The sequence below is a fragment of the Hypomesus transpacificus genome, chromosome 14 (assembly GCF_021917145.1).
Source record: "Hypomesus transpacificus isolate Combined female chromosome 14, fHypTra1, whole genome shotgun sequence".
Lineage (NCBI taxonomy): Eukaryota > Metazoa > Chordata > Actinopteri > Osmeriformes > Osmeridae > Hypomesus > Hypomesus transpacificus.
Window position 1 is genome coordinate 2,683,581 of NC_061073.1, and position 23,833 is coordinate 2,707,413.

The 23,833-nt window shown below is 48.5% G+C and overlaps 1 protein-coding gene across 4 annotated transcripts; it reads right to left on the reverse strand.

The window, feature by feature from the left end:
- Positions 1–369: 369 nt before the first annotated feature.
- prickle1a (prickle homolog 1a) lies at positions 370–23,623 on the reverse strand. 4 transcript variants are annotated; one of them, XM_047033247.1, is made up of 8 exons: positions 23,316–23,623; positions 7,015–7,207; positions 5,039–5,152; positions 4,392–4,529; positions 3,065–3,268; positions 2,622–2,808; positions 1,519–2,406; positions 370–1,327 (listed from the first exon to the last, which is right to left on the reverse strand). In XM_047033247.1, exons 2-8 carry the CDS (start codon positions 7,192–7,194, stop codon positions 396–398), a joined length of 2,643 nt encoding a protein of 880 aa, XP_046889203.1. In that variant the 5' UTR covers positions 7,195–7,207; positions 23,316–23,623; the 3' UTR covers positions 370–395. The 4 variants fall into 4 exon arrangements, with proteins under 4 accessions (XP_046889203.1, XP_046889202.1, XP_046889205.1 ...); XM_047033246.1 differs by having other exon boundaries at positions 7,015–7,210; XM_047033249.1 differs by lacking the exon at positions 23,316–23,623 and adding an exon at positions 12,067–12,238.
- Between the last annotated feature and the right edge of the window lie 210 nt (positions 23,624–23,833).

The window sequence follows — 23,833 nt, forward strand, 5'->3', positions numbered from 1 at the left end:
AAATGAGTTCTGTAATTGCCACAAAAAAAACTTTTGGAACTTGGGGGTATAAAAAATATCCATTATGTATCTGAACTTTACAATATTTACATTCATATCTGCACTGTTAAATAATCATTTCAGTTTGTCTTTAGATGTTGCTTTATAAATATGCTTAGCTCTGAATAAATGAATTCAAAGTTTTTTGTTACAGACTATTGATATGTGTTTGGTATTTGTATTCAATATCCTAATTGAGGTGATGACCAGTGCTGTGTGTTTACATGTACTTCATGTTTACAGAATTTAAACATGTGACTGACTATTTTGATTTCTTTTCTCATTTCAAATAGTGGCAACAAGATACAGATGGCTACAGAGCACGTTAACTTCAAGCCGGGGACATCATGAAAGTCTTAAGAAATGATACAGTTCTTCCCCTTGTGTCCCTTCTTCTTGTTGGACTTAGTCCGGGGGCCGTAAGGCGGCGAAGGCAAGCCTGCCATGGGGCTGGGCAGGTCCTCTGTGTAGTAGTGTCTGTGCGGCCTGGGCTGAGGGATGGGCTGGCCCAGGAAGAAGCCCTCCTCCTCCGACTCAGAGGAGGAAGATGAGCAGGTGGAGCACCAGTCGTCGTCCTCCGCACACAGCCCCAGAAACCTCTCCATGGCCGGACCCTGCAGCCCGTAGTCGGGGTTTGCGCGGGGGTGAGCGTGGGGCCGCTGGATGTGGCCTGGCTGGCCAGCCAGGAAGGCCTGGGGCCCCTTGGGGTTGAGGGCCTGGTGCCCTCTGTGGTCCTCTCGGTAGAACACGCGGGCCCTCTCCTTGGGCACCAGGTGGAGGGCGTTGTCGGAGCGCGACTTGCGGCTTCTGCGCCGCCTGTGCTGGTGGTTGTGATGATGGTGGTGATGATGGCGTCCGGCGCCAAGCTCCTGGTCGTGCTCCTCAAAGTGGTACGCCCGCCGCCTGGTCCGCTCACTCATGGGGGGCTGGCGCACGGGCAGGTCGCCGTAGCGATGGTTGTCGATGACGTCGTCGGAGAATTTGACCTGCTGGGGCCTGGACTGGGAGCGTGTTCTCCTCAGTGCAGGGAGGTAAGGGGGCTTGGGTCTCTCCTCGGGTAGAGGGGACTCCTCCTCTTCCTCCTCCTCCTCTGGGATGTTCTCCTCCACCTCCTCCTGCTCCAGCTCAGACGTAAGGCTCTTTAGGGAATTGGCACTTCGATGCAACATGGAGGAGTTTAAGGTTCCCATGTTGCTGCTTTTCTCACAGTCCTCTGTCTCCAGCTCCTGGAAGTTGTGGAGAGAGAAGACCAGCGGTCTGTCCTTACTGTCGCCATCAACGGAAGCCCCTGTGAGAAGAGAGGGAGTTAGAACGAGGTGAAATGTTTTCTACAAAAACGTGTGCGTGCAATGCGTCTCGTCTCACTTTCCACAATGCCATGGGTTGAAGCTAAACATTTCATTTGGACACTGAAGGTTAGGTTGGGTCAACCATCGTTCAGTACCTCAGTGGAGTCACGTTCAGGCGAACCGCTCTTACCGGTGATATTGGAGAGTGCCAGGGAATCCATGGAGTCTCTGACGCTCTGCTCTGCCTGCTTCAACTCATCGGTGATGCACTCCAGGGAGTCATCGTACCACTGCTTCTCTTCTCTCTGGAAGCCCGCTCCAGCTCCGTGCTCCAGCTCCAGCTCCTGGATCTTCCTGCTGCTGGCCGGCCCAGGGTGGCTGCCGTAGGCCGAGTCCCCTAGCCCGTCCTGGGACTGGGCCCAGTACATATCGGCCTGGTACTTCTTACTGGCCAGGCTCTGGTTTCCCCCACCGCCGACCCCGCCCCCTCCGCCGGCCATCCCAGCCTTCACCTCCTGCTTCAGCTTGGCCTCCGTCTCCGTCATCCACGGGTCGGCGGGCCGCGGCTCGTCCGCCTGCTGGAAGACGCCGTGCTCGCCGAACTTGAGCAGCAGCTGGGTCATGTAGTCCTCGTGCTCGGCCCACTCCTCCTCCCGGTCCTCGGGGGCCTCCACCTCCTCGCCACGGCCCCGCCAGAAGCGCTCGTCCGACAGGCTCATGTGCGCCAGCTTGTTGGTGAGCGTGTCGTCGTTGACGTCGGCGGCGAGGCCGGGGAACTTGTAGTTGACGGACGGCGAGAAGAGGAGGGACTGGCGGCACTGGTCGGCCGAGCGGCTGCTCTTCCCCATGCGCACGCTCCGGCGAGACTCGCGGGAGCGGGCGGACTGGAAGGCGGAGTCGGAGGAGTCGGAGGCTTGGACGTCCTCACCCAGGCTGCACACCTTGGAGCAGTAGATGCGACCCTGGCGAGGCAGGAAGGGGCAGCCCAGCAGGGAGCTCTTACACTGGGCACAGCTGAAGCAGCTCTCGGTGGCGTGCCAGTGGAGCCCGTCGTAGGTCATCTGGGCATGGTCCACACCTAGGAAGCAAAGAGGTCAAAGGGTGAATATCCTGCACATCTTACACTTAAATGTACATTTGATTTATTTGGCAGCATTTGTTGAGTCTCGCGTGTCATAAAGGGGTACCTATCAGTAGATTTCCAATTGATCACATTTGACAGTGGCAGTGCCAGGGAAGTACTGAGACAAACTGACAACCATCTAGTCGGAACGTCCCACAACAAACTCTCACCAATGTGTTCTCCACAGGCCTCACAGTACTCGGCGTAGAGCGATTCAAAGCACCCGCAGCAATATGGCCGCCCATCCTTCATGATGTAGCGCTGGCCTCCCAGAACGGTCTCGCATTCGAAACAGGAGAAGTGCTTCATGTGCCAGTGGCGTCCCTCCGCCTCTGTGCACTCATCAGCAAAGATAATCTATGGAAATAAACACACGGTTAGATGCGTAAATGTCTGGCAAATGAGAGAGAAGTAGTTCAACAAACGGTTTCTAAAATAAAGCTGGGAGGATTTCCTCTATTTGAAGATACAAGTTTAAACCTAAGGCATAGCTAGAACACAAGTCACTGAGTTTATCTAGTTTATTTTTGTCTCACAGAAAATGAGTAATTCACTGAATCAGTCAGTCGGTGAGTCGGTGAGTCAGTCATGGAGTCTCCGTGTCCCAGCTCACCTCGTCGCAGGCTGTGCATCGAGGTTTCAGTAGCTCTGCGTGGTGTCTGCCACAGTGAATCTTGCCTTCTTGGTAGAAGTAGATGAGGTCCACCAGAAGCTCGTTACAGGTGGAGCACGCAAAGCATGCTGGGTGCCAGCACAGGCCAGGGCCGGCCCTTGAAGCAAGCACGGCCATCTCTCCTCCATTCACGTTCTCCCCACACTGCGATGGACAGGACAACACTCAGGAACGCAAATTCATTCTGTTCACCACAGCCACAATATGTAACGCCTACTGATTGATTGCATAAATCAGTCTCTACCAAAACATTTTTTTCCTACATTATTATGAAACTGTGGTTGAACACAAAATCACTCGAAATGTTTATTGTATGACTTTAGGCCAAACTGTCCTCAGATGTTCCCCAATGTCCTGCCCATTCTCATATGCAACTGCAGGCGGTGCTCTGCGAGGCCTTAATCTTGGGAGTGGGTGTCATCTGGTGACTACAGTTCATCCCACTGCTGCTCTGTGACTTGGCCGGGGCTGGGGCTGGGGGGGGTCGAGATACGGGGCCCAGTCCCCTCCATCTGTGTATAACCCCCTCAGTGTATGTGGCATCTGTCGACTGAGGGAATTATGACTGTGGTGCCTTTGGTCTTACTGTGGTTGATGTGTTCTCTCAATTATTTGTCTGGGTGCCATGTGGGGACACACAAACACATACATGAACAGGCCATGAACAGTGACTGTAGTCCCACAGTAAAAAAAAAACTAGAGAAAAACGACTGTTACTGGGAGTGGATTGAGGCAAAGAGGGCCTGTGTTGGGGTTGTGTTTTGACAAGCCTTAACGGTCACCCCCGGGCTGCTCACAGACCATAGTAAACAGTGAGTAAAACACTGTCCTGAAGCACAGGGCCAACAAACTGGACCTGCACTCCGAACAAGTCAAAAGGAGCTTCTGGCTGATGTGCATGGGCTGCAGATCCAGCATGACATTTACATTTAGCAGACGCTCTTATCCAGAGCGACTTACAGTAAGTACAGGGACATTCCCCCGAGGCAAATAGGGTGAAGTGCCTTGCCCAAGGACACAATGTCATTTGGCACGGCCGGGAATTGAACTGGCAACCATCAGATTACTAGCCCGATTCCCTAACTGCTCAGCCACCTGACTCCCTGCGTGTGTTCAGTTGATCTGTTACATAGCGTGGTTGATCCTGGGCTCCGAACTCCTCGCTCTCCCTATGTGTGGAGGAACGGATACTCATCCTATCACAGCAGGAAAGGCCTATGACAAGTGCGCTTGTGTGTGTGTACGTGCTTGCACATTGGGCACGTACATGCTGGCAGACGTTGTGTAGGAGAGAGCGAGGCAGCAGCTTCAGCGTGCCTCTCCCCAGCGCCTCCTTCTTCCTCTGGACGCTGAACATGTGCAGCTCCTTCTTCTCCTCCTCGCTGAGGGACTGGCAGTAGCGCACCTGGGGAGGAAGACGGAGGAAGCAGGTGAGCGGGGCCACCGTGTCAGCGTCCCGGTACAGGGGAGGAAAAGACTCTCTTGACCCCGGCGTGCCCTTACAGACTCCTCCACCCTCCTCCGAATCCAATTGATGACCGTTTTTGTACCTCCCACACCACCCCAAACATAGGGCGAAGCGGACTTTTAAACAAACAAGCCTCGTGTTTACAGTGAAATCAAGAGCTGGACCACAAAGGGAGGAAGCCAAGTTGAAGACACGCAGGCCTGGGCAGACCTCTGTGTCTAAGGGTGTCACTGGGGTGTTGGCAAACATAAAGGCCCCCCAGAGCATCGTCCCTCTACCCCACTGGGCTCACATAAACTGGCACTAAGGCAGGAACCCAGGGAGGTCGAACGCCCAGGCTCCCAGCAAACATCATAAAGACCTCCCTTGTTAAGCATCGTGTCCCAACACAAACGGGAGAACCCAAATTCCTCTGTGACGGTGTGAAGGGCTATGTTGTTATGTACCTCGTTATCGTGTGGAGGCAGTTGGTAGAGGAGCTGCTTGATCCTGTGCTTCTCTCCAGGACTGTTCACGTAGGGGACCTTGTCCTCAGGCAGACAGGAGAAATACAACTGCACCTGGATTGGAGAGGGGAGGGGAGGAGGAGAAGTGCGGAGGGGTGAGCAAAGGATAAGGCGGGAGGCAAAGGAAAGGAGAGGTTAGAGCAATGAATACAATCCCTCTTTATTGCTCCTGTGGGAGTTAACATGATGGACAACAGCTAGTGTCTTTCTTTCTCCTATGTCAGACTGAAGTGCCACAGGTATGTAAACTTAATGTGGACAGTGAAGATAGAAATCGTAGATATTCATTGAGCCTATAATGACTCCATTAAGTAAACCGCCCAGTCTTTACAGTCTCAAGGAGGGGAGGAGAAGGGAGGGCTTGTCGTGTGCTTGTCACTGGCTGCAGGGACAAAGATGAGTGTCTTTTAGTGTTTCTGTGGCACTTTGACCCTTGGGGAGCTGCAACTGAAGGACGCTTTATGAGGCTGGGGGGTTATTACAGTCAGGGGATAAAGAGGAGAAATAAGCTTCTCTCCTGTGTGTGTGTGTGTATGTTTTGTGTGTTTGTGTGTGTTTGAGGGAGGGAGGGGGGCTTCCTGCTGCTGACCGTCTAGAGGGGACAGCAATTTACCTCTCACCTCCCATCCCCCTACGACCCCTCCCGCCCCCCCCACACACACACACACACATTTGGCCTGGCCATAAATTATGCACATTTTCCCCCCTGCTATTAGGCCCTATCCTGCACCCAGGGGCTAGGGCCTGGGGATCCTGAGGCTCCCAGCCAAGCTGTGTGTTTCTCCACTGTAATGATCACCCATAATGTGCGTGCCATTCAGGAGAATAGCAGCAGTAAAAGCATTACAGTTGACCCACGCATTTCTACACAAAGGGGCCCTGCGTAGATGGGCTTTGGGGCTCTCCTGTTCCCCCATCCTCTCCCTCCTCTCTCTCTCTCTCTCTCTCTCTCTATCTCTCTCTCTCTCTCTCTCTCTCTCTCTCTCTCTCCTCTTTCTCTTTCTCTTTCCTCATCGCTCATTGCTTCCATGTGTGCTGGTTTCAAACGTGGAGGGGAGGAGGAGAGTGCAAAGAGGTAGAGGGAGTAAAGGGATTGAGAGCGAGAGAAAGAGGGCCTCCCCCAAGTCGATTTGGGAGGTTGCCACATCACGCTCCTTGCGGGCACACACACACACACACAGACACACAGACACACAGACACACACACACAGACACACACACAGACACACACACACAGCCAGGGCTGTGGATGGGCCTGTAAAAGTTAGTGTCTAGCCTCTCTTGAATCCTGGTTCAGCCAGTCAGGTACTAAGTAGGTTAGGAGGTAGGTACTCGGTAGGTAAGGCCTCCTGGTAAAGTCCTGCATTTGTCTAATCACGAGCAAACTTTTCCATGCTGCAGTTTGTGAATAAAAATACACATCCTGTCTCTGAGTGGCTGCAGGGTGGGACTGCGTTTGTCTCAAACAAAGCGAGTCTGCTCGACAGGAGGCCTCTGCTATGGATATTATTGAAACATTTTACGAACAACACATTTCTGGGTCAGTGAAATGGGTTAGCTATGTAGAAGCTCTCTTCAACAAGCAGCTAGAATCGGGTCACTTCTTTTTTTGCCACCTAAACATTTCACACATGAACCAAGGAAACACTCAAATAACAGTCAAACTTTTCACCGCAGAAAACAATAAAATAGGGCTAAACTAAAGTCTTGCACTGTACATGAGTACCCTAAACATCTAGTTTGATGTCAGGTTAGAACTTGTATCACAGTGTTCTGCAACTTCTAAAATGGTGACAGAAAGTACACAAGGAAGTAGAAGATTCTTTAATAATCCCCCGGTTACATTTTCACCGCAGGATCATGCACACGACACATGCCGGGACGCTGAGCAGAGCGCTCATCGTGTTCCAGCTCACCTGTTCCGGTCGAAGGCCGGGGGGGACCCACGCGTACTCCTCCAGAGCACAGCCAGAGTCATCGTCCGACGTGGAGCTGCGTTGGAAGCCAAACGTCAGCTTGCTGACTTTCTGCTCCATCATGTCCCTCTGGCGTGCCACGCCGCCCTGGTGGAAGCCTGCAGAACTCTCCAGGTTCATCTGACTTCAACTTCTACTGGAGGGAGAGAGGAAGGGAGGATGGGAGGAATGGAGAGAAGGTGGGATAGAGAGAGGGAGGCAGGGTGGGAGGGAGGGAGGAGTGGAGGAATGAGAAGGTAGAAAAAAAGAGAAGGAGAGAATTGCGTTACGGGAAGAGACACGATAAAGAGATATGATACAGACTGAGATCATAACCAATGCATATACACATTCCTAGCGTCAAGGCGACATTGCTCTAGCACTAGACCACTGATTGAGTCACACCATCAAGATCCCCTTCATGTGGGCTGACGTCCATGAAAGGCCATTACTGTGCAACATATAAACAGCTCCTTTATTTATCTGGCTCGGGTTTGTTAATTTGAGGAACATCTTAAGTAGGACTTGTGCCTCAGTCACCGCCATTGTGGTAATGTGTCATCTCCCCTTGCCTCCTCATGTGGCTCCCTCCGAGCTCCATTAGAAGATTCCAGAAGTTTTACAAGGTGACTTCCTGACTCGTTTGGTGACAGTAACCAACAGCTAGCCCTGTGTGTAATAAGTACCCGCATTCAACGTCAGGGCCAGGGTTAGGGTGAACTGAGACAGCACATTCCTGTCCTGTACTGTAACTCGCCCTGTCTCGAACAAAGACGCCAGGATTAACACCAGACATTGAGCGCTCACACTTCAAGGTTCCTGCTTATCTGCATAGCACATGTTGAGGAAGGGGAATAAGTGATAGTTCATTGTGCTGCTGTGTCCCATATGAGGCCAACATATGGCTTGTAATGATGGGTTCATCACTGGAGCCCCAGTCCTGTATAAACACTGGCCTAGCCTTAAAGAAACACCCTCCCTGTGGATAACACTGCCATATGGGGAATGTCCACAGGCCTACTCGTCCCCCTTTTCCCCCCTCTCTCTTCTTTCTTCTCCTCTCTGCTCCGAGGGCTGTTTGTTTTTCAACCTGCCAGAGCGGGGGGAAGAGGGTGTCTAGAAGTTCATCCCTTCATCTTTTGGGCGGAGGAGTGAAGGCGGATGGGGTGGGCTGAGCACGGGCAGACAGGTGAAGAAGGGATGGATGGATGGGAACGACTGACTTGTCTGGACACTGACACGGAGGGATTGAAATAGGGCAGAGAGATCAAAGGCTGGCTGATTCACCTCCAGGTTGACCCACGTGCGTGCCCACACACAGACACAAACAGAGTTACATTTGACACACACACACACAGACCTGTACACACGAGCACACGTAAACCACACAGACAGTGTGACAGTTTATTGCGAACAACGTTACAGCGAGACATGGGAAAGTAGGATGACTATTGTCCTGTCGCGGAAATCTCAGGTCCAGAAGGTTTTGGGTCGACTTTTGGTCATCGCTTAACGTTATTCCACAGATGATTTGTCAAACCCAGGCACACAGAGCCTTTAAGGACTACCAACCACAACTTAATTTAATTCCAGGTTCACTTTACCACACCAAAGGTACATTGTCTCAGCTCAGTTTATGCCGAGCTGGAAACCCATAAGGGACAACTATTCACAGACAGAACAAAGGACTGTGCAGTTGTGGTCAGTTCTCATCTCACTACAGTTCTGACTGAGAGATCTGAGGAGCCTAGCCATGAACAGCACAGTCTACTGCCCACCCCACCCTCCCTCACAACTCCCACCCCTTCCTCGTTCCTCCCTCACCCCTACCACCCCTCTCCACCCCTCCCCCACCCCTACCTCACCCCCAGACCCCCATGGCTGGGCCAGGACATGCAGGGGTGGGAGACAGCTGAGAAAACCGGCCACACTCCACTGCTGCCTTTGAAGAACACAGGCCTGGAGACTGGAGGACTAAAACCAATGCTCTACCCCTGGAATGTCATATATGCGTGGATGCTGGAGAGTGTGGTTTACAGACACACACGCAGACACCGAAACACACACACGCATAGGACACACAAACAATATCCTCACACACACAAAAGCATTAAATGTGCACGTACCACATACTGTCCATCCACACACACACACTTACAAGGGCCTACCAGTCCAAGTGTCAGCTGTATGGTCTGCCTCTGTTTCTCGTTTAGCATCAGCTCTTTGTGAGATAGCAGGCTGGCATGCCTGGACCCCTGAGGAATGATTAACTGCTCCACACACAGCAGGCGGCTACCGGCTATTCATACCCACCGCCTGGTCCCAAGGACGGGTTGCACGCCCTCACCACCATATCTCACTCATGCCAACAACTGGCATGCCGTCCTCAAGGCTGCCCACACCAACCCCCTCGAGACACAAGTATGATGGACGACGCAGTTAGGGGGAGGACAGTTGAGCGATTCAGAGCTTTATGGCAGCATTGTGCTGCAAAGTGTCAAGTCAGGCGGTTAGGGTATGACACCTCCCGTTGAAACGCCTCCGATGGCCTCGACAATGGCTCTCATTGACAAGGGGATCGACTTTGAGGCTTGTTCCATGAAGAGCCTGTTTGCCTCCTCCGGCCTTTTCGTCAGTGTCCCTCCCTTGAAGGTGAGGTCTCTTATCTCTACATTCTCGACGTGGTTTTAAAGCCCTCAAAACTCAGATAACCTGTCTTCAGACGAGAGGAATAACACTCTCCTTGTTCTATTCATGTCTATTGACTTGCAAATGAGACTAAAATACCCACACACAAAAAAATGAGGTCTTGTTCGAGAATGGGGTGGATTTCACTTGGGAGGCAGCTAACTATAGTATAGAGTTCAGCCAAAGAGAACAGATGAAACCTTACAGTGCTGCTTCACGCTATATCAGACACACTTACTGCAATTGTAGGAAAGATGTTTTTGCGTGTCAGACAAGGCCCTTCAGCCTCTAAAAACTTGGCCTGACTCAATGTGGGATGTCAGACCGGAGATACAGCTCTGACAGAGTTCTAGGAAGAGTAGACAGGCAGGATACCTGAGTTGGCAGCAGCTCTGATGTCTGTAATACCTTCTTCTGAACCGCAGCTGCAAGTTTGCGAATGCAAATGTATGCAAATTATCCCCTCAGATGTTAGCCAGTTCATTTCCTCCAAACTCCAACCGTACAAGTTCTTCAATGACCTGTCCGGCCGTTGAACCATTTCACCACCCTGCCACTAACTCACAAACGTTTCCGCTTCTCAGTTTTGGCCGAACGTAAAAAAGTTTGCTTCAACAAGGAGCTTGTGGTCTGTAGGGTATCTGCCACCTCCTCCCTCTCATCCTCCTACACAGGCCAGACCCCTGCAGTCTTGAATGTTTAACAACCCCTCTCCATTGTAAAGGTGCTTGTTAACATGGCTTTGGGAGCTCTGGACTGCAAATCTGACTGATCTGCCCACAGAGTCCCTTCTAGCCTCCAGCCAGGGGGGGGGGGGCAGGGAGGGGGTCAGGAGGGGGTTGAGAGACCAAGGGAGTGGAGTCACTACTGGCTTGTATGGAAATTCTTTTGACAATGGAGAGGGATAGTATTGATATGGAGAGATGACAGGGACAACAAAATGATTATTCTGTAGATCAAATATGATTCATTTTAAGATGAGTCAAAGAAACGTTTACAGTGCATGGATGTTACACAGAATGTATAGACCATTTCACTAACTGCAAACTAACATCCCTTCCTTCTTGTGGAGGTGATATATTGACGTTTCAACAAATAGCTCAATACCAAGAGTGCTCATTGTCAGATACACTCAGCGAAAAACACAACAGCGAAACAGCCTCAGGTGAACACATCCTGGGAAGCAAAGAAGGAAAATAAGCCCTTTCTGGTCCAAATTCATGTCAATGTTCCTGAAGGAAATTAATGATGGACAAGCACACAACTAAACACATGGCCCTCTGTCAGCCTGGCTAGGCCCAACATGTTTGACTTGGCTGGGACTTGCCTGGGATGCTTGGTCGGTTCTGCTGGAGGAGGGATAACACGATATTCATTTCAAAGTCTCCGGTTGGGTTTTTTGGACTCTGCCTTGTCTGTTTTTCAGACAAACAAGATATTTCTGTTCTCCGAAAATACACACCAGATGGTTTCTAAATCCAATAAACGTACGTTTTTTCCATGCCAACTTGTCACCTGTTAAAAATTCACAAGGCCCTTGTTGAAAAAAGCCATGAGAAAGCCAGTCACAAAACCTTCTGAATTTCAGCCTTCTTTCGTGACGTTTACACACAAAAGTAAAACTGGATCCTTCTTCAACTTTACAATCTCCTGTGTACATAAGTCAAGCTTCACAAAATAAACATATTATATCCTTATGCAATACATCACAGCTAAAGTCCAAACAATTAACAGAAAATGCCATACAAGGCTATGTCTCTCTCTACAACCTTTGAATCTCAAATGACCAGACTCAAAGGAAATGTTACACTCCACTTCAACCAGGAGAACATTACAAGAGAGGTGGCCGGCCTGTGAGTGTGTGGGTCTCACTTGAAGCGAGGCACTGGTTCTAGGATCGGGGGACCTCCAGGGTCCTCCCTCCATCCCTGGGGGGGGTCTTATTGGGGATTGAATGGGAGTGAGCGACGTCTCCTTAGCAACCCTCTAAGACAGACCACCTCCTGGCCGCTCCCTAACACACACGTGGTGCTGTCACACATCCATCACATCCATCACACACACACACTGGCACATCCCACTTCAGACCTGTATTCACACCGCCTGAAGAAAAGAAACTATGATCCCAATTTTCTTCACCCTCCCACCACTCTGTAGAGCAGGGACGCAGTGACCTGGAACATCTCACGTCCAGGGTCTTAAATTGAGTACGATATGAAAACATGGAAAATCTAATCTAAGTCATGTGAGCATAATGTGGGATAATGCAACTCAGCAACATCAAGAAATACGTCCTCTCTTGTTTGTTATATTTAAAAATCTTACCTCAGTATTGGGCAAATCTCCTGGACCCAGACTCGCAATATCTATCTCAGTCCTCCAGTCCTTCAGTCCTCACTCTGCTCTGTGGTCTGTGCTGCATGTCTCCAGGCTCCAGCCTCTCTCCCTCTGTCACTTCTCCTCTCTTTTTCTCTGTCTGCCTCTCGTTCTCTCCCTCTTCCTTCGGCAGCTCTAAATCCAGGACAGCAGCCTCACCCTCCCCTGCACATAGTCTCTTCTTCCAGGGCTGTCAGCGCGGCAACAGCCCATATCAAAGCAAGGACAGCAAAAGCCAGAGGTGTGTGTCCGTGTGTGTGTGAGGGAATGTTTGAAGGTGTGTGAAGGAGGGCAGCACCAACAACCAGATGGCCATCCCACTCTTCCCCCACCCAGCCCCCCCCCCCCACCCCTTTCTGAGCCCACCCCTAACCCCTGAGACTAGCCACTCAAAACGGGCGTCTCCCCCTGGTGACCCTCCCCTCGCACTTCAAACACACTTCAAATGAGAGAGCCAACAGTGAAGGAGCCCTCAGGAACTCGGCCTAACAAGCACATCAGTGATTCTCACCCTACGTATCGACTCTTGATAAATGTAAAGACGATAGCAGACTGTGTTTAACTTGCCATCCCAAACTGTCGATCACTTCCACCCGGAGCCCAACCCTCATCAGTCCAGTCCCTGATACTGTCAGCAGCTCTTCAACACTGAGTGATCCATCTCCTTTTCTAATCCCCTGGACTATTTCCATATGAATGCCAGCAGCCATCACAACACAAGTGAGCCACATCCACGAGGAAGCTCCAATTATCGGCATTGTCTCAAGGGAGATATAAGCTTGGGGGTATAACGTTACAAACACAGAAATCAGCTGCTTTAAAACTCCCTTGCCACAATGCAATCTGGTCTAGGCCAGCTAAACCCTTGCCGGCCGGCTCTTCTTTTTTTCATTCATCATTTGTAGCATATTAATCAGTTTGTAGGCATTGATTGTCAGCGCTGTCAGAGATGACTCTGAGAGGAGCCGGCAGGCCAGTTGACCTCCCAGTCTCCTTCACCTCCTGAGGAATGTCAGAAGGTGAGGCTTTTCCTGTTGCCTCTGAAAACAAAAACACTTGGTTCCGGGTCACACCCTGGCCACTTGCACCCTCGACATCCTCTACGGTGGAGGAAGCAGACCTATAATGTCCATCTCCAAACCAAGTTTATCGCCCTGAGAGGCCAGTTATGGAAGTAATAATGTTTCTTTCTTCAACATTAACTTATAAAACCTTACCCGTCTGTAGTCAAACCACTGTTATGCTGTGTGTGTGTGTGTGTGTGTATGTAGACAAAGCCATTGCAGCAGCCAAGGCCAGGCAGGCAGGGAGTTCCATTCACAGCTGGTGTCAGGGCAGGACACAGTCCTTTGTGCTTGCCCAAAGGACTGCTGTCGCTCCATTAGCAAGTCTTAGAGAGGAGGGAAACCTTTGCATCCTGCCTGCAGGGCATTCAAGAAATACATGACGGAAATGCAGAAAAACGATTCAATTGATTGATTTTCTAGTAGTAAGCTATATAATGGTAAACTATTATCTAATGCCTCCCAACCTAAAATGTGTTTATTGGGAGAAAGTTGACTAACAAGTTGATTAAGTTCTAAAGGGCAATACGCACGGGTGTATTTTACAAGACCAGAAGAACTAAAAGTCATAGTTTTTAAAACTCACAAAAACTCCCTTACGAAGTCATCAAAAGAGAATATCCCATCTGGTGGGTCATAAAAAAAATCATTTTGTGTACATATTTATTGTTTTTTGGTCATGTACCAAATTCCATAGAACATGACTGCTAACAGAAAAAGAGAGGCCTGCATCTTCTGCTGGTCCTTCTGACACTGTACAGTTCTATTGTTGGAGTGAGATGTGGTTTCCCAGTTCAAGGTTCACCTCGGATACTTGAGAAATATCAAGTCAGACACGGCCCAACATCCCTGACCTCTAACCTTCGGGAGCACCAGATGACTCATAAATCTGTCCTCCTGGGGCTTTACGGTCTGCTCCCCTGTCATAGCCACAACGACCTAACCACCACCCCACACCTGGTCTGCACCTTCTCAGCGCAGTAAAAACACCCAACGCCACCTCCAGCATGCCCCAACAATGACAGGACACTGTCCTCGCTAGCACCAACGCCCCACGGTAAAGAGACATTCTTCTTTGGGTCAAACTGGGCCTCGCCCTTGAGAACGGAGCCGTAAAACTCCAACCCGCCACGATAAAAGCAGAATGTAAAGAACTCTGGTTTTGTGCCGTTTGTTAGCATACCTCTTCACCCCCCTCGGGTTAATCTTCCTCTGGACATTGTTTGACTGAGATCTTCTCAGCTGTGGTGAATGTAAGTTGATTGCTCTGGCATGGGAGTTGACGAGGGGCAGGGAGAAGGTCAATCCACGCTGCCCAAACCATCTAACTGTTTACTGTCCTTCACAACCATTGTTGGGAATGGCACCCACTGATGTGTGAGTTACCTTATCATAAAAGTAGGCCTGTCTCAAGGCTTAAATGACTTGCCAATGGGTATTAGCAGGACACAAGCCCAACAAAAGCTTGAGTCATAAAGACCAGTAAAAGCCTATCACTCTACTGTAATAACAATCCTTTTACGCCTCGAAAGAGGGAAGAAAAAGGTCAACTGGTGGAGCAGTCAGTGCATTGATATTGACTTAGCTAGATTGGCAGTGACAAACCCAGTTCAGACTGTGAGCTGGTTAGCTCCATAACCCTCAGATAACCTCTCTTCCGGGTTTCACACTTATATACTGGGGGAATGAGAGCACACTGTATTCCAGTTTGAATGTATCTGTAGTAATGTTTTGAAGATTTGTGAAAAAATACATTGAAACACACTTGACCTTGTTTAAACCAATTTCAGCATCAGACAATGGAAAGGAAAAGATTAGAGGATATTCCGTCTAGCAGTTTTGCATACTTATTTGATTACAAACCATGAATACATGAAATGTTGATAAGATCAAAGTAGAAACAAAATAATCCCACCAGTACTGCATCACTGCAATTTTTTAAATCAAATTCTTCACGCTTTATAACTGGATTATGCTTTATAAGGATATCAAGTTGTATTATTACAAATATAACCCTGGTTTAGAAGTTGATCAGTGTAGAAGGAATACAGTATGTCAGACATCATGTCGACGAGTATGCAGCTGGTCTAATTTTGTTCTATTCTATTCTGTTCTTTTCTATTCTGTACCCGGTGTAGTAATCGAAGGCCAATGCATTGCATAACACGTCTACATATACCATCTCTAAGTGCTTTAAGTCCTGGGGTGGTATACTACATGTTTCTCCACTTTATAGCAGTAACATTTCTGTTGAACTGCATCAGCCACAGTGCTGGAATGTCGGATAAGACAAGTCATAGTATTTCACCCTCAATTTGACAGCCTCTCACCCAGTTGTAAAGCTTGGACCTCATTGGGAACAATGGGAAGTGAAGCGCCTCAGTTCCCGGGGCTGTTAAAGGGAGGAAGACCTTTTATTTGAGGGCACTATAACTTAACAAAGGATGTGGTGGTTTACACACAGCATAGGCCTGGGCTTGAATGGGCCACTCTTACACTCCACACTTACTCTCACTCACAAAAGCACTGCATCAGCAAAGGGCCAGTCCTGTCATGTGTGGTCCCCCTGGCATTACATAGTCTGAAGGTAATGAATAGACATGTTAGCTTAAAGGATGACGTCCGGTTATGACGCTTCATTGCTGTGCCTTTCTCCTGAAACTTTGTTTCCTCTTTGGTTTCTAGTTTTTTTTCTGTTAAAGCTTTAAAAAGGTGTTGGGCTTTTTTCGCAAACCAATTAGGTATGAGTGTGTCCTGTTTCTCCTCTTCATGTTGAAACAACACTCTTCCTGGGTTCACAAGGTGAATCTAGCTCTCGTTGAATAACCTTTGACCTCTCTCCAGACTTGGAGGTCACCTCGGCTTCATAACGTTTGACACGCGAGCCGCAAACGTTTCAACAGAAACGTTCACACATCTGGGCTGTCCTCTCAAGCTGGCCTCAAAGTTAAACACTATATCCGAGCATGTCAAGAGAACCATTTCCTGTTTTGGTTTTAGCCCCGAGCTAAACTTGAGCTTGTGAGTGGACCGCCTGCTCGAACCAACATGGGTGTGAGCGCTCGGAGCTGTAAGGTCGTCGTAAGAAGAAGAAGCAGTTTAAAACAAAAAAACATCCCCGCTCCCACACATGGAAGCGTTTTCCGAACCTGCGAGGCTTCAAAAGGCGACCACTGCATTCAACAATACTTCGAAACAGTTAAGCGCTGCTCAGTCAAGATCCCACTAATCATTAACATTCCAGGAGAAACACTCCGTTACACTCTTTTATAACTGGCTAATTAAACACATGCTCCAGTGCCGTTGCACAGAGGAAACTCTGACTGCTGTAAGTAGGGATGCTTCTCTCTAACCCAGCTTAATTGGACACAATTTAAGTCATTAAGGTGCTAATAAAAAAACTAAACAAAAAAACAGAAAGAAGAGAAAAGAGGCTAAATTGCACCCTTCCCTCCAAGGGTTCCCCAGGGCTCTGATGTTGACCCTTTCACCCCATCACGTGGCTAGCGGTCACAGGTACCAAGATGAGAGCTCCAAGGGTCAGGGGTCAGGGGACGGTGACGTCGCCCATCCAGACCGCTTTATTAGATGGTGTTCAGGGTAGGGCTCGGCCGAGGTGTCCAGCTAGATGGTTTAGCGCTGGCTGGCTGAGCAGACCCGTTGTTTGACCGTGGCCATGGGCTGGCTGGGGTCAGCTCCCCCGTCTCCCTGGAGACTGTCGCCCCGGGAGACCAGACTAGAACTGGGAGTCCTATTGTAGACGCGGTGAAAGGACCAGGGCCATCACAGTGAAGGAAGACGTCCAATGCCTTGGCTTTATGGAAGTTTTACAATGATAGATAGCTTTGGATAAAAGCGTCTGCTAAATGAATCAAATGTACTGTAGACATACAGAGTGATAGAGAGACATCGGAAGGTCTCGAGACCTTGAGACTTTTCCACACTTCAGTGGACAAATACTCAAACTCACGAACGCTAACGCAACCCAGTGTGTCTGGGAAGGGTCTGGAGCCTGGTGAAGGTCCCCAGGGATGTCAGCGAATCAGACGCAGGCCAGGCCGGGCCCATTAGTGGCCTCCAGGAGCTGCCTCCCCAGCAGCTCTATCCATGTGGTGTATTTGAGGAATGAAAAACAGGACACCAGTTCAGGCCTGTCTTATCACCCCGAAGATTAGGGATGCCATTCCCCCCTGCCCAGGGCTTATTCTTAGAAACCAGGCCTGGGTTGGGCCCTGACCATGTCCCCTTCTGTCAGCAGCTCTGTGTTATTGTTGGAGCTGCGAATACTGAGGTCACTCAGCTAAATGATTTCAATCCACTTTTATGAGCGGGGAGTGGTTAAGCATTTGTCAGCCCATGCGGGATAAAAAATGAATACAATACAATTCTGGTCGTTCTAACGACGTAAAAGTTTTAATATTTCATTTTGTGAACAGCTGACCAATTTTTATTGATCGTTCTCCCATCGTTGTGTCGGTGCACAGATACACACAGACTCACATCTGGTGTGTTGCTCCACGGTTTTATTTCGGAGCCCAACCCCTAACAGGAAGACAGTGTGAGCATACCAAACAAAAGCTTGCCTCTTTGAACTCCTCTCTCTCTAGGAGCTGTGGGGTAGGTCGTCGTGAGCAAACAAATCAGTCCTTGTCATCTGGCTGGGTCTATTGTGGGCCCAGGGGTTTGCTCTGCAAGGTATGTCCTCAGTTGCCCTCTTCGTCAATATTTACCCACCTGTACGTTCGCTAGCTAACAGCCCGCTCACCGTCCATCCCTATGTCATCGTGGCTTCCTCCCCCAGCTGACAAGCAGCATCCTCTCCACGAGGACAGACATCAACACTCCAGGAGAGCCATGTCAATCACATCTGTATTCTTGAGAACACATCTAAACTTGGTGCAATGTCTCATCAAAAACAAGGGGATTTGAGTTCTGCGGAAGTGTGTTCAAGTGATTTAAAGAGTCGACGTACGCCACAGAAGAAGACGTAGTCCTTTTCAGCGCTGGACCACGCTAATCTACCCCTGAATGGAGACATAACAATGCCCATGGCACGGTATCAATAGATGACACACTAGCTAGACATGACTTCATGTCAGCAGCTCACCAGGGAGAAGGCAAACCCCTGTTTGAAACCATGTGACTGCTTATGCTGGATTGACCGCAACTCACCAAGGTGATGATCTAATCTAGAGAGACAGAGAGAGAGAGAAGGGAAAGACTCAGATAGAATAAGAAAGCTTGTGACCCAGAGAGGGAGAGATGAGCCTTTCCATCACAACTCCACAGGATAGGGAACCATGTCCTCTCTCAAGACATGAATACCTTATCCTTTACCTTATCCTCTGCCTGTCCTCCTGCTCTCCTGCAGAGGGTCCACAGTAAGTAGTAACAGTTCTCTAGTCATTATCAAGCATGTGTGTTCATTTGAAACCCACTTAACAGCAGAAAACGTCCCCGGAACTAATATGAGTGCTTGTTGTGCAGAGTGGTGGGGTGATAGGTCAAGTGTTGCACTATGAGAGCATCCCCACAGTTGGCTCCAAAGGGAATGTCTGTGCAAGCATATTGGTTGGCTTTTTCCTTCATATGTGCTGGGTTGGGAGATCATGTTAGGGACGTAGTATCCCTTCACCAGATGATAACCATTAAGATAGGGCAGAGCCAGGACAAAGGGTTTCTTTCATCCTGCTAGAAGGGGTTAATTAAGGCCTATTCACCTCAATAGTTTTGGAGAGTCTTTATTCAGTGACTCGTTTGATATGAACTTCAATCAGAGTAGTCCCTTTATATAAATATAAAAAAAGTTCGATTCAAACATGTCTATGGGCTGTATACTTTATGGGTTTGTGTCAAACAGTTTGTCTAAATGGTGACAATGCAACCACTGTGTACCCTCTAAGTTGGGAGCCGTTCAAAAAAGAAAATATCTGTCGTACAGTTGTAACACAGAAATACATGTTATACAGAACAGAGGACGCATTGTTCGAGCACCACCCAGATTTGAGAAAAACCTTTTTGGGCGCCAACCAAACTGTCCCCGGCAAGTAACCTTTTAGGAAGCATATCCCAGGAAATACCTTTGTTGTCTGTATAAAAAATATGCTCAGCAGAGTCCATTTTTAAAATCCCTTTGACCTTTTCTAGATCATCAATTCTGTGTGACTCCACCTCTCTGACAACAGAGGCCACAGGAATGAGCCCCACAGGAAGAGGAGGAGGGACAAGTGTTTTGCATACTTCTAACCAGGGGTCCGGAAAGCTCTAGTAGAATCCCCTGTAGTGGACCAGGGAAATTAGCTGTGCTCTTTAATGACTATCTCGGAGTAAAGTGTTTTCTTTGCTTCTCTTCCCGTGACGTTGTGATTACTAGGATCCCTGTAGAGGGAGAGGAGGAGGAGAAGAAGAGGTGAAGAGGAGGAGAAAAAGAGGAGGAGGAGAAAAGGAACGAGAACATAAAAGGAGAAGAAAATAATGAGGAGAAAGGGGTCAAACCAGACCCAGGTTTGTCAGTGTCTTGTTTGGATGCACCACCTTTCCAACCATTGGGGCAATGGGTCACACATGCAGAGGTAACTGTGTACACACATACTGCTAGCTCGGCTAGAAGAAAGACCATACATCTTTTTCTCTATGGCCTGTGTTATGGATATTATAGATGATTTATTTCCAAGAGACTAAGCATCATGGTATAAACACATGGAGGACATAATGAAGCATCTTGGCGTGTGAATGACTTTCATCATCTTGGTGGTCTGATGGTTTCCCCCACAATTACGCAGTGTGGTAGGCAGAGATCTGGAAGGGCATTAAATCCAGAGTGTGAGCCAAGACTGTTTTTCCCAAGCAGACATCGTCCTGTAACTCCTAATAAACAGAGCTACGTCTGGAAGCGCTAAATCACTAACTCGCTTTAATCACTTTAGAATAATGCTTAGCATGTGGACTCAATAGGGGCCACCGGCACATCTCTCACTTGTGCGCATCCGCATGTTGAAGGTGGAGAAGACGGATCGTTTCGCATGGGAAACATGAAGACGATCACAGCGCAGTCCACTTCCTCCCTCTCCGAATGACCACACAGAAACAGAGGTCTAAAAATGACCGATTAAGTACAGCCATTTACCACACGGCCCGAGTGTCCGTGTGCGTGGAGACCACCGGCGTTAAAACAAGCCGCACTGCGTACCGCTCCCTGCCAAGCTACCACAAACAGTTTATAGCTGGTAGGGATCTGCTCTGCAGTTTGTCTATGGCAGCACACTCCTATCCTCCTCTCTCCGCACTCAGGCCATGAACGATTGGCTTCTTCAGACAGACTGCTCCCTAGAACAAACTGGCCTGTCTGGCTGGCCAGTCTGGGATAGAAAGCCTGCCAGGGTGTTTGGCTCATGAGCGATTTACGCCGACACGAAGATGATTCATCCTGCCATGCACAAATAGGTCACTGTGTACATTTCATTGGTTTGGGGTTTTAAATCAACAGGTAAATGTATACAATCTGGCACCTACCAAGACTTACGTTCTACTCATTCACACTTGGCTTGGTGTCTACACTGCGTGTGTATGTGTGTTCCAGACGTAAACATGCACTGGCATTTGTACTTGCGCACACACATGAACACACACACACACACATGCACACAACAAAATGTCCCACTGTGTATGATTGGATTCCTGTCTGTGATACGGTCTCTGCTCTACTCGTCTCACTGCAAAGACCCACTCATGCGCTGACACACAAGAGTTCTTATTCTTATGTCATGGGGGCGGTCAGTCTCTCTGGTAGAAAGACGTATTATAAGATGCCTCCCTTGAGAATAAGCAGACATATCTAGAGCATTTTCAAACCCTGGAGGATTCAACGATGCCTTACAACATACAGAATTTACTACCGTCTCCTTTACATGATTAAACTGGCACTACTGAGCGTTTCGTTGGCCAATAAGAATAAAAAATGTTTCCAAGATGATGTCCAAGAGACTTTAAAATGAGTTGGAGCTTTTTCTTTTTAGATCAACTTCATGTTAGAGAGAAATAAATATAAATGCTCTTTGGTTCTTCTGTTTGGGAAATCATGGATTCTGAGAGAGTCTCTGGAAGTGAAAGATCTTGACATGACTTGACATTTGGAGTCCATCCATAATCATCTATGGGACGCTTGTCCCAAATTCTTGTACATTATAAATAAGTAATAAACGATTTACAACCAAGAAAGACTTTGACCAAAACACTTCGTTTCCTAAACATGCCATTTAAGCTAGGTCATCTAAACAACCAAATGATCACAGCTGGAATGTTTATCAGCCATATTTTTGTTTTAATGGCAAATAAATGTTATAATGGATTCAGATGTCTCTTCACAAAAACACACAACTCAGATAAACAACAGAGAATGTCCTGAGCTGTGAGCTAAATGTGAAACCAGCGCACGTTGGACACGCAGCACAAATGCTCAGCTATCCCCTCGTGGTCATCTCGATTGTCTAACTAAAGTAATGTTGTCCTTCAGCTGTCATTAGCATTAACAACAGGTTTAGGATCTCGCCTGACTTCGAAAACTTTCCTAGGCAAGTGTCAGCTGTTATATTGGGTAAAAACCCTGCTGAATGGAGTGAGTCTATCTTCCAGCCACTAGATGACACCGCCACCTAGATTTCTGATCTGAGTTTCCCTCCCCTATTTTTTGCAAGAAACACACACACACACACAGTGCCAGGGTGCGTTTACACACTTTCTCCACTGACCAGTTACACATGCAACACAGAAACACCAATTCCGTCAATGACACAAATTTCTGAAAAGGTGAAAATGGTCTCAGTCCACTAAAATAACGTGGCTGACCACATGAACTGAACCAGACTCCGCACTGGCCGTGTGTCCAAAGCAAACCAACACATACTCCACAAAGTCCCTTCAAGCATGAGAGGGTTCCGAACGATGTGTGAGAGCCGACTGCTCTTTTCTCACCTCCCCAGCCATCAGGCTTAGTCAGAGCGGACTTTGAGGGGTGGGGGGTGGTGGTGGGAGGGGGGGGGGGGGGGGCTGAGGGGGGCGGGGGGCACAGATCTGGGGCTCAACCCAGTTCTGTGTTTTTCTTCATCCAGCCCCCCAGCTGTGGCCACAGTGACAGATTTGGAGCCAGGCTGAGTCCATCCTCTTGCTCTCTGACTGAGCCAGGGCCACGCCACAGAACAAGCCTCCAGAGAGCATACAAGCTTAATGGCTGATGTTGATGTTTACTGTCCCCTACTGGGAGCATTATGTGAGAGAGCCTTGTTAAATATAACATAAACTGCTCCCTCATGCTTTATATATTTTTGTGCAGACTGAGACGGCCCACAGGGAACATTTCTGAATCTTAAGCGTGTGCCTGTATTCCCAATGCAACTAGCTGTTTGGAACTATTATAAGTGAGAGAGCTGATTCAGATGTGATCTGTTTCTTCACATCGAGCAAGTAGCCTACTTTCGTGTTCCATTGGGGCAGTCCAGCCTTGACATTTTCCATCAACAGCGACCCAGCGAGGGTTACAAATGCTGCAAATGGCTACATTTGTATAAGAACATGCTTTACACATTCCCTCGCGCCCACGGGACTGGTTGTCCGCTCCGCTTGCTCCAAGTTGAGACAGGACGGCGGATCGACAGTGGGCACAGTGCGCCGACCAGTTGTCACCAAACTGACAGGCGACAGCTGAGTCCATACATCTGGAAACTAGGGGGGCACCGCGATCCCACACACCCCACTTCCAGACCACGTTTCTCCGCATATTCATTTAAACACGAAATCGAAAGCGTTATACCAAATTTTGAAAACGTATTTCACGTATGAGCCCAGTTTATTCCTCGCGAGCTCGCATGAATGCAGTCCTTTAGAAAACCATTAATTGCACCATGTAAAATATGATGCATAATATTACCTTTTTTGATGTCACACAGTGATGAATACCATCATTTAGTCTGTTCACGGTTGAATCCGTGCACCGTTTCCTAGAGATGCAGGGATTTAAATATCCGAAATACCTGTAGGTGTGTGGTGCTTGATTTAAACTGCTTAACCAACAGCAACTGAAAAAGCATCACTCAAGACGGCTCACACTGAATGCTGTAAACAATACAATAATAATCTTACCCAAATGTGTTCAGTTGTGATAAACAAAGTGTCCGGAACCAATATTCCTGAACTTGCAAAAATGATTCACGTTGCGTCTCATTGGCATAGGATGAAAAGTCCAGAAAGTGCCCAGCTATGCCGTTGAAATGTAGCCTTCCCTGCGGTGAGCAGATAAATTAACCTAAAAAGTTGGCCAATACATTGGAAATAGAGGGGACAAAAGAATGACTTTCTGGCGTTCATCTACAATTGTCAAAGTACCGCAGAATACACAGGCGCTCCGCTGGTAATGGGCTCAACTCGTGAGGCACACCGAAATGACATTAGCGGTGCGCTGTGCCTATTGGCTTAAACAAGCAACCCCCACCAATCCTTGAGAGACGGACATTCTTGGTAGTCTGGAAAACATTGAATATTTGCAATGAGTTTTGCCTCTGTTAACATTTATACTGAAGGGATATAAACTATAGCACCAGTGAAAGAAAGAAAGAGCTGAGCATATTTCCCTAACCGCATGGGCTAACAGCATTTTCAAA

Bases quoted from the DNA above. Each gene is read 5' to 3' on its own strand.
- prickle1a (XM_047033247.1), bottom strand. From the start codon at position 7,194: ATGAACCTGGAGAGTTCTGCAGGCTTCCACCAGGGCGGCGTGGCACGC. The intron at 5,153-7,014 runs GTGAGCTGGAAC...TCTCCAATCCAG, and splicing joins CCGGCCTTCGACCGGAACAG to GTGCAGTTGTATTTCTCCTG. The intron at 3,269-4,391 runs GTACGTGCCCAA...TGTCCATCGCAG, and splicing joins TACACAACGTCTGCCAGCAT to TGTGGGGAGAACGTGAATGG.